The following is a 10,736-nucleotide window of genomic DNA, read 5'->3' on the forward strand; positions in this document are numbered from 1 at the left end:
CACAAGTTGCTGACAAAAAGTATACGGTTGCTTTTGATGACAAATTGTGTTATATCTTGAGAAAAGAATTTGTAATTCCGGAAGACATGATTCTAATGACTGCTCCAAGATGTAAAGATCTCTATATTCTGGATATGCGAAAGGCTCATGTTAAAGCAGCTACAGGCCATCAGGCTTTTGTTTCGAAAGCTACTGAACAGGAGTCTATTATTTGGCACAAGCGTATGGGTCATCTGAGTCTAAGGAAGATGAATAATTTAGTTCACAATGGACTAGTGGATGGTGTCAATCTTAAGAGTTTTCATATTCCTGAAGGGTGTCTTCTGTGTAAGAAAGGGAAATAAACAAAGAAGTCTCATGCTACCAAGAATCATCATTCTGTTAATATTCCTTTAGAGTTGTTGCATATGGATCTCTTTGGTCCAATTAATTGCAAGACTATCACTGGAGAGTCATATTGCTTGGTGGTTACAGATGAGTATTCACATTTCTCTTGGGTTGTGATGCTGAAGCATAAATCAGATACTTTCGAGCACATTAAAGTCTTGATTCTGAAGCTTGAAAGTTTGTATAAATTGAAGGTTAGAAAGATTTGTACCGATAATGGTACGGAGTTCAAGAATAACAACATGCTGCTATTTTGTAATGAAAAGGGGATACAACAACAGTTCAGTCCTAGTTATACAGCTCAGTCAAATGGGGTAGCTAAAAGAAAGAATAGGACGTTAATTGAAACCGCAAGAACTATGCTAGCTAATGCATGTTTGCCTATTGTTTTCTGAGGAGAAGCCGTGAGCACAGCGTGTTATGTGATGAACAGAGTTCTAGTGGTGAAGAGACATGGTAAGACGTGTTATGAATTGTTGCACAAGAGAAAGCCTAACATTAAACATTTTGAACCCTTTGGTTCTCCTTGTACTATTCTGGTACGAGACACGGGAGGAAAATTTAATTCAAAGGTTATCTCTGGTATTTTCTTGGGTTATGAGAATCCAAATAAGTGAGTGTACAATACTGAATCTAAGTGTGTTGAAGAACGTTTCGAGGTTGATATTCAGCGTAACGCTCCAGCTCGTGTTAGTAAAGGATTCACATGGCAATTTGAATATGATAAACTGTTTAACTCTTTTAACTTTCAACCGGAGGCTACAGACGACGAGATACTAACTCAGATGTTGTATGATTCTCATAATTCCACAGAGAATGTAATCTCAAGTCCTAGCCTGACTCAGGTCCAGACTCAAAGTATTCATCAGAGTCCGATTCAGAGTCCGCGGCAAAGTACCCAGAGTGACCACTCTAATGCTGATCCAAATGTGGAAATGGTATATGAGACAGATGAAGATAGTGATTCAGAGGAAGACGAGGATGTTAATAGTGCACGGTTGACCGAAGAACATTTAAATCCTCTTTACAATCAACCTCCAATTGTAACAGGGACTGAACAGCCAACTGAAGCAGGAGGAGTACGAAGGTCAAACCATGTGATTATGCCTCCAAAATTTTTATATGATTATTACGTATATACGAGGGGCATTCCTCATGTTGGCATTCCTCATGCCACGACTAATGAAGCATCTACGTCTGAAGTTCCTACTATATCTGATGTTCCTGTGGTAAGTGAGAGTCAATCAGTAGCTGAAGATGTTGATTCAGAAAGTACAAATGTGGTAACAGCTTTCTATTCCTCGTTGAACAAGACAGGGAGAGTATTTGTGCATGCTCACTCATACTATGTGTGTCAAATTGAACCTAAAGATGCATATGAGGCACTGAATTTTGATGAGTGGGTCAGTGCAATGCAAGAAGAACTGTTACAGTTTAAGCATTTAAAGGTTTAGAGACTAGTCAATCCACCACATGGTTGTGAACCCTATGGTCTTCGATGGGTTTTGAAGAATAAGAAGGATGAACAGGGTATTGTTATCAGAAACAAAGCTAGGTTGGTGGTAAAGGGATATCAACAAATCCCTGAGATTGACTATGATGAGGTTTTTGCTCCGGTAGCTAGACTGGAGGCAATTAGAATTTTCCTGGCATTTGCGTCCTTCATGGGATTTAAAGTTTTTCAGATAGATGTTAAAAGCGCATTTTTGTATGGAGAGATTAACGAGAAGGTTTATGTTGAGCAACCACCTGGTTTCGAAGATCCTCATTTCCCAGAAAAGGTTTATCAACTTGAAAAGGCACTTTATGGTCTTCACAAAGCTCCTAGAGCGTGGTATGCCACTTTGTCCAATTATATGCTTGAGAACGGTTTTAGCAGAGGTGTCATTGATCAGACACTTTTCATCAAGAAAAAGGGACAACATCTTATGTTAGTGCAGGTTTATGTTGATGACATCATCTTTGGGTCAATGGATCAGGGAATGGTTGATGAATTTGAGAAGGTCATGCAATGGAAGTTTAAAATGAGTTCTATGGGAATTATAAAGTTTTTATTAGGTTTGCAGGTAGCTCAGACAGATAAAGGCATTTTCTTGCATCAGACCAAGTATGTTGCTGATATTCTGAAGAGATTTCAAGTGGAAGAAGAAAGACCAGCTAAGACTCCTTTGTCAGTGAATCATGGGATCTCACCTGATTGTGAGGGTGCTCCAGTGGATCCTATGTTATACAGGGCGATGATAGGTTCTTTAATGTATCTAACAGCTTCTCGACCAGATATTATGTTTACGGTTTGCTTGTGTGCTCGTTATCAGGCAAATCCTAATGTTCATCATATGTTTGTGGTTAAGAAGATTTTGAGGTATTTGAAGGATACACCGAGATCAGGGTTATGGTATCCGTGTGAGGATGGGTTTGATCTCACAGCGTATAGTGATTCCGACTATGGCGGCGGCAAGAAAGATTTCAAGTCAACATCAGGAGGTTGTCAATTCCTTGGTAGCAAGCTAGTTACTTGGTAGTGTAAGAAGCAGACAGCAGTGGCACAGTCCACTTGTGAAGCAGAATATATTACCGCGGCCAGCTGTACATCACAGGTTATCTGGATTCAACAGCAGCTACGTGACTACAGTTTGCATATTACTAACACTCCTATTTATGTTGATAATACTGCTGCTATAGCTGACACTAAAAATATCGTAAATCATTCTAAAACGAAACATATAGGGATTAAATACAATTTCAATAGAGATTGCTATGATAAAAAGTTGATAGATGTTGTGCAGATAGACACTACGACCCAACGGGCTGATCTTTTCACTAAAGCTTTTGATAAACCACGCTTTGAGTTCTTGTTAAAAGAAATCAGAATTAAGTTTCTAACTGATGTAGTTCCTGACACTGAGGCTTCTAACACAGAGGAGCCTCCCAAAGAGACTGAGTTGTGAATGCCTTAGAACTGCCTGTATAGTATGTGTATTTTTTGCATATTAGTTAGTAGGTCATTTGCATGTTTAATTTTCGTTTGCATGATAGATATTTGTTTTCTGATGGTATTTCATGCTAGTTTGTGTTTTTATTTTGTTTTTGTGTTTTTGTACAGATAAAATCAAAAAGCCATAAAAATTTTAAAACCAGAAAATCAAATAAAAAGTTGAATACTTGAAAAACCCATAAAAAAATTAAAAATTCGGAAAATGAGTTGCTTGTTCTATGTGTGGGGAAGTGATTGCTATACTGAACTGACATGTATAGAGGATGATTGATAGTATATTGGTAACCTTTATTGACATAATTCTGGATAGAGATGATCACAATAACAACGCGTAAATATCACGAAGAGGAAATCATTAAAAGATTTACAGCGGTTGAGGGTAGTCACCTACTTATCACTGAATATGTACTGAGAAATGGTTGTTCAGAAACTCAACAGACGGTTGAGGTCTCCCCTACTACGACTTATACTTGGTAGAAAAGGATAATTTTATGAGTCCCCAAGGTGAGCATACTTTTTCTAGGAAGCATACTTGTTTCTATTTACCTTTATTGCTTGGACCGAAAGTCAACAACATACATGTCGGGTATCCAAAGGGAGGTGTTCTCTCTAGCTGGGTTGAGAAGTGCAATTCAGTATCGCAGACATAGATTGATTTGAACAAAGCAACGTAATTGGGTTATGGACTTCAACATCAGAAGATTGATTTTCTGTGCACAGACTTCAAACGTCAAAAGACAATGGTGCATCATCATGAATAGTTGTATTTCTTTTATTTATTTTGTTTATATTTTGTAATCTAGCATGGAGATAATTGAAACATAAGAAAATCCAAAAAAAAATAAAATATATGTGTGTGGCTTATGGTTTGTTACTCCAGTTGTAAATAAATCGATGCACCATATTATTGTAGGAGAATCATGGATCAAGAATTGAACAAGTTTGAAGGATTCAAATAAGATATTTCCATGCGAAAACGGTTTGGATGATTTAATTATCTACATCCGAGGGGGAGATATATATCAGATCTTCAGATATAGAGAACTTAAATCATTCTGTGATATGGGATTGTACCTATTGACCTGGATAGCAGGGAATATCGTCTGGAGGATACCTTAGTGTTCCATCACTCAAATATATATCACTACCATCCATCCAACATCATACATCATACGATTTCCGTTTAAGTATGGGGTTTATAGCGACCGGTATGCGTCTTTTCAAGGTATGCAATAAATTTGAGATAAACAATGTTATCTGAAACGAAAAGTATAAGTTCAAGGTAGAAGCTCATGGCTGACAGGGTTGCTAGAAACATCGTGAGATGGTTCTGTTCAATCAAATTGAAAGTACATTGATGTGATAAGAGGACATCGTTAATATATTTGTGCTCAATTGTTCTACCTGAAACATCGTGCGATCTTAAATGAGGACTGACTTTGTGATCAAAATCTAACATTGAAAGATGTTAAAGTAATTAATTTAACGTGATCATCGAATTCTAGGGTGAAAGTTGGTAAATGTTTATTGATATATTTGAAAGTTGTTCTGTATATGCTTTATCAAATACGTTAATGAATAAATTGTGGAACAACATGTCAAAATAGTTCAGTTCTGATCCCTGAATCAAAAGATTAAATTAATTTGATATGTCAACTCGCAAAAACATATGTTATGCTTCTCTTAGTGTGCTTCATGAAAAGAAGTATCACTTGTTCTTATGCTAATAACATCATATATCTGTTTGTGCTATTGGTTAATGAAACTGATGTTTGAGGTTGAATTATTGCAGACCTGTAAGGTTAAAAGGTTAAAAGTTACTGAATATGTCTGTTATAATATTGCTGATCATGACACGCTGGATCTTGTACAATAATTCGCTTTGTAAATTTGTATATTCATACATATCTGAAAAATCAAAAATATTTGCGTTCATAAGTTAGTGGCATGTGCATTTCTGTTTTGTGTATTAAGCCTAACCACTCAGTTCTCTAAAAGGTTTACTGTGAAAGGAATCATATGTATTTCTTTAAACTTGAAAATAAGTTATTTGGAGCTTAAAGGAACAAAGCGTGTTTGTTTTTATACTGTGGAGATCAGTCCCAGGGGGAGTGGACAGGAAAAGTCTGTGAAGTTGAAAGTTAAAATTTTTAAGTTTTAAAGCCAAGAGACAGTCGGCCGAGTGAGTGTACACATACGACCGTGTGACTCACTCACATGACCAACTGATGTGGAAAATGTTGTGTTTTGTTTTATAAACACACTCGGCCGAGTATGTAATTCTCACGGCCGAGTGAGTGACACACTTGACTGAGTGTATCTGAGGGTATAAAAAGGATTGAGTCACGAACGACTCAGAATACTTTGGTGTGTTTGAGACGAATATTACCTAGATTTTTCAAAGTAAAGGAAGCAGTTTTTGATCGTGTGTTTTAGATTCATCTTTTGATTGTGATTCCAGTGCCAGTAACGAGGTAATCTAACTCGTTACCATTTGTTCTAAGTCGTTGATTTTATGCTTGAAGTGTAAAACTCTAATCAATTGCTTGTTAGACTTAAACTATTAAAATTGATGTTATACATGTGTTGATCGGCCTTTTTAGAGGCTAATGTGACCAGGAATAGAACCAAAAACAACAGATTTGATCGATTTGAAAAATGGGTGAACTCAGATCTGAAGAACACGCTCGACCGAGTGTGTGACACACTCGACAGAGTGAGTTCACACACTCGACTGTTTGTTGACACACACGACTGTGAGTGTATACACACTCAACCGAGTGTATTGAAACCCTAATTCTTAATTTTTGCTGTTTTTAGTTGTTTTATTGAATTCATGACATATTATACTAAATGTTTTGTATAGTCTTGCTCTATGAATGTCAGGTAGTATGTTAGTTGGAACTTGGGGATTTGATCTTGACCGTAGGAGAGTTTTGGCCAAACACAGGCCTATCCAAGTGGAATCCAAAGTTGTTGCAACTCAGACTACTCACGATCAATGGAAAGGTCTAGATTGTTTAATATTTCTTGAGATAGGAGACCATTACTGTCCTAAGCTTATTCAGGAGTTCTATACTTGTGTGGCCTTAGAGGAAGGTAAAAAGAAGCATGTTCATGCTAGTTTCTTTGGTAAAGCCTATAAGTGTACCCTAGATGAGTTTGCTGATCATTTACTATTGCCTTACTGGGGAGCCAAGATTTATTGCCCTAGTAAAGATCTTAGAAAGATTCCTAGCAAATTTGACGCTGGTGGAGTGGCTTCTCACATCACTAAGCCAGGGTATGTAATGGGTTCCAATAGAATTGAGGTTAGAGACAGTGATGTTAGGAATGATTTGATACCTAACATGAGGATTATTAAAAGAAACATGGTGTTTAGAGATCCAAATGACAATTTTAGTCAGATTGTCATTAACATCATGAAGGACATCATGGATACTGAGGGAAAACCATTTCCCTATGCCGTTCTTTTAAATCATTTATTTGATGAGCTTGATCTGTTTGAGGACACGAATTACAAATTGAAGCCAGTCCCAGAGGATGTTATTGTGGGATAACTCTAATGCTTGTGATTTCGTGTGCTTAGTATAATTTGATAAGGCTACTTTGTTAGCCTTGAATCTATGGTTTGTAATAAACAGTGACCTCTGAACGATGTAGTTGTGTGTTTATCAGTTAATATATTTGTCATGATTGTTTATTTACTGATGCATGTGATTAACTTGATACCCTATGATACATGGTGGTAAATGCTTATTAGTTATGTTGTTTTGAGTGTCTTACAGTTATTTAGAATGTCGCAAGAACAACAACATATGGTAGAGGAAGTAGAAGAACAAAAGATCCTGCTATCTTCTGAACTACCAGGTCTCATCGGACGTGAAGATACTAATGTGCTTGCTTGTGTTGATGACACTGGGACTGAAGCTCAAAGAGGAGGGTTTGGTCCAATTATCGCGTTCTTGAAGCGATCTAGAATTCTCAAGGCTATCACTGCTGAGTGCACTCCATACTATTCACATCAAAGAACTTTCTGGGAGGTTGCTAAAGTTGTTATTGAGAACAATCGGCCGGTGATTCTAAGCTCAGTAAACAATACCATTGTTCGGATCTCTGCTCAGACGATAAAGGAAGATTTGGGGTTTCCGGATGATGATACAATGCCTACTTCTTTACCAGTTCTGAAAGTCAGGAGGTGTTTGAAGAGATGTGGTTATGCTGGAGATATAACCAAGGCTGTGAAACGTACTAAGTTCAGTAGGCAGTACAGATACTTTACGTATGTTCTTTTGAGATGCTTGAGCCCGATGCAGGGTGGTTTCGATGAGATGACTGGGAAGTATAGTTCGATGTTTGTCGCGTTGGTCTTGAATGCTGATTAACTTTTCTCAAGTTATCTTTGAAGGTATGGTTCTGAATGTTAAGAAGAAGGTGCATCTGGTTTTTTCGAGGTTTCTTCAGATTATACTAGAGAAGCAAGTTCAAGGGTTAGTGAAAATTTCCCAGGATGTGCTGAAATAGAATCATTTGAATGATCAGTCTTTCAATAGGTTTTTGCAGGATAGGGTTGGTTCGATTGAGATTTCGGAAAAGAGGTTGATTGGTCATCTGGCCAATGCAAAGTATGTATGTCCTGAAGGTTTAAGCTGCCGACATGAAAATAGTACTTCTCGAGATGAGACCGACATTACTATCGAAGGTGAGGAAGAGGTAAATCAGCCACCGCCGAAGCAAACTGGTCCTCGGTTAGTTGATGAAGATGATGTAACTGCACTTGATGACAGTCAAGTTGATTTGGTTAAAAGAAAGTTAGCTGAAGCTCCTAAGGTGTCAACCAGACAGAGACAGAAGCGTTTGAAGATTGCGGTAAAGGACAGAAGTTCATCTTCTACAACAAATCTCAACCAATGGTTGCTCCAACTGTTCAAACTACAGGTGATGCTGGTGGTTCTACTCAACTTCCACCCACTCAACAACAACAAACTCCATCCACTCAACAAGTTCAAGCTTCTCAGCGTCCTGAAGTTGTTACAGGTGATTTGACTGGAATAGTTAATGGACGGTTGATTCAGTTGACCGCTGATTTTGCTAAGTTCCAAAAGGCCGCAGAGTGAAATGTCCCGTTCATATTGATTATAAACGTTCCATATTAATTGATTTCGTCGTGAGGTATTGACCTCTATATGAGACGTTTTTCAAAGACTGCATTCATTTTTAAAACAACCATAACCTTTATTTTATCGATAAAGGTTTAAAAAGCATTACGTAGATTATCAAATAATGATAATCTAAAATATACCGTTTACACACGACCATTACATAATGGTTTACAATATGAATATATTACATCAAAAATAAGTTTCTTGAATGCAGTTTTTACATAATATCATACAAGCATGGACTCCAAATCTTGTCCTTATTTTAGTATGCAACAGCGGAAGCTCTTAATAATCACCTGAGAATAAACATGCTTAAAACGTCAACAAAAATGTTGGTGAGTTATAGGTTTAACCTATATATTATCAAATCATAATAATAGACCACAAAATTTCATATTTCAATATACATCCCATACATAGAGATAAAAATCATTCATATGGGGAACACCTGGTAACCGACATTAACAAGATGCATATAAGAATATCCCCATCATTCCGGGACATCCATCGGACATGATATAAAAACTCGAAGTACTAAAGCATCCTCTACAATGGATGGGGTTTGTTGAGCCCAATAGATATATCTTTAGGATTCGCGTCAATTAGTAGACTGGTTTACTAATTCTTAGGTTACCATGTAAAAAGGGGCATATTCGGCTTCGATCGTTCAACCATAGAAAGTAGTTTCATGTACTTGTGTCTATTTTGTAAAATATTTAAAAAAGCTGCATGTATTCTCATCCCAAAAATATTAGATTTTAAAAGTGGGACTATAACTCACTTTCACAGATTTACTTCGTCGGGAAGTAAGACTTGGCCACTGGTCGATTCACGAACCTATATCAAATATGTACATATATACCAAAGTATGTTCAAAATATATTTACAATATTTCTAATACGTTTTAATGTTTTAAGTTTATTAAGTCAGCTGTCCTCGTTAGTAACCTACAACTAGTTGTCCATAGTTACTTGTACAGAAATAAATTGATATATTATCTTGACCCAATCCACGACCCAGTGTATACACGTCTCAGGCTAGATCACAACTCAAAGTATATATATTTTTGGAATCAACCTCAACCCTGTATAGCTAACTCCAACATTACTGCATATAGAGTGTCTGTGGTTGTTCCAAATAATATATATAGATGGGTCGATATGATATGTCAAAACATTTTCATACGTGTCTATGGTATCCCAAGATTACATAATATATTAGAATATATGTATTATACAATATAAGTTACCTAGGATATGATTAATATAGATTTGTTACCAATTTTCACGTAGCTACAACAAGTAAAAATATCCAATCTTGTTTTACCTATAACTTCTTCGTTTTAAATCCATTTTGAGTGAATCCAATTGCTATGGTTTCATATTGAAATTAAGTTTATGAATCTATACAGAAAAAGTATAAGTTTATAGTCAAAACTACAGGTTACAAGTCATTTTTGTAAAGGTAGTCATTTCAGTCGAAAGAACGACGCCTAGATGACCATTTTGGAAAACATACTACCACTTTGAGTTTAATAATGATTTTTGGATATAGTTTCATGTTCATAAGAAAAATCATTTTCCCAGAAGAACAACTTTTAAATCAAAGTTTATCATAGTTTTTAATTATCAAACCCAAAATAGCCCGCGGTGTTACTACGACAGCGTATATCCAGTTTTACGGTATTTTTCGTGTTTTTGGGTTTTAAATCATTAAGTTAGCATATCATATAGATATAGAACATGTGTTTAGTTGATTTTAAAAGTCAAGTTAGAAGGATTAACTTTTATTTGCGAACAAGTTTAGAATTTAACTAAACTATGTTCTAGTGATTTCAAGTTTAAACCTTCGAATAAGGTAGTTTTATATATATGAATCGAATGATGTTATGAACATCATTACTACCTCAGGTTTTGTGGATAAACCTACTAGAAATGAGAAAAATAGATCTAGCTTCAAAGGATCCTTGGATGGCTTGAAAGTTCTTGAAGCAGAATCATGACACGAAAACAAGTTCAAGTAAGATTTCCACTCGAAATAAGATTGTTATAGTTATAGAAATTGAATCAAAGTTTGAATATGAGTATTACCTTGTATTAGAAAGATATCTTACTGTAAATAATAATGATTTCTTGAGGTTGGATGATCACTTTACAAGATTGGAAGTAAGCTAGCAAACTTGGAAGTATTCT

The 10,736-nt window shown here is 36.2% G+C and overlaps 1 protein-coding gene across 1 annotated transcript; it reads left to right on the plus strand.

Annotated features, from left to right (window-relative positions):
• The first annotated feature begins 407 nt into the window (after positions 1-407).
• Positions 408-3,335, plus strand: LOC139890128 (uncharacterized). Its single transcript, XM_071873028.1, has 5 exons — positions 408-701; positions 1,026-1,835; positions 2,328-2,525; positions 2,703-2,905; positions 3,020-3,335. The coding sequence occupies exons 1-5, from the start codon at positions 408-410 to the stop codon at positions 3,333-3,335; spliced, it is 1,821 nt and encodes a 606-aa protein (XP_071729129.1).
• Positions 3,336-10,736: the final 7,401 nt, after the last annotated feature.

The sequence above is a fragment of the Rutidosis leptorrhynchoides genome, chromosome 1, assembly GCF_046630445.1.
Source record: "Rutidosis leptorrhynchoides isolate AG116_Rl617_1_P2 chromosome 1, CSIRO_AGI_Rlap_v1, whole genome shotgun sequence".
Lineage (NCBI taxonomy): Eukaryota > Viridiplantae > Streptophyta > Magnoliopsida > Asterales > Asteraceae > Rutidosis > Rutidosis leptorrhynchoides.

Excerpts from the sequence above, each read along its gene's own strand:
- LOC139890128 (XM_071873028.1), top strand. The coding sequence starts at position 408 with ATGGATCTCTTTGGTCCAATTAATTGCAAGACTATCACTGGAGAGTCA. Across the intron at positions 702-1,025 it reads ATACAGCTCAGTCAAATGGG|TGTGTTGAAGAACGTTTCGA; the intron begins GTAGCTAAAAGA and ends ACTGAATCTAAG. Across the intron at positions 2,526-2,702 it reads ATATTCTGAAGAGATTTCAA|GCAAATCCTAATGTTCATCA; the intron begins GTGGAAGAAGAA and ends GCTCGTTATCAG.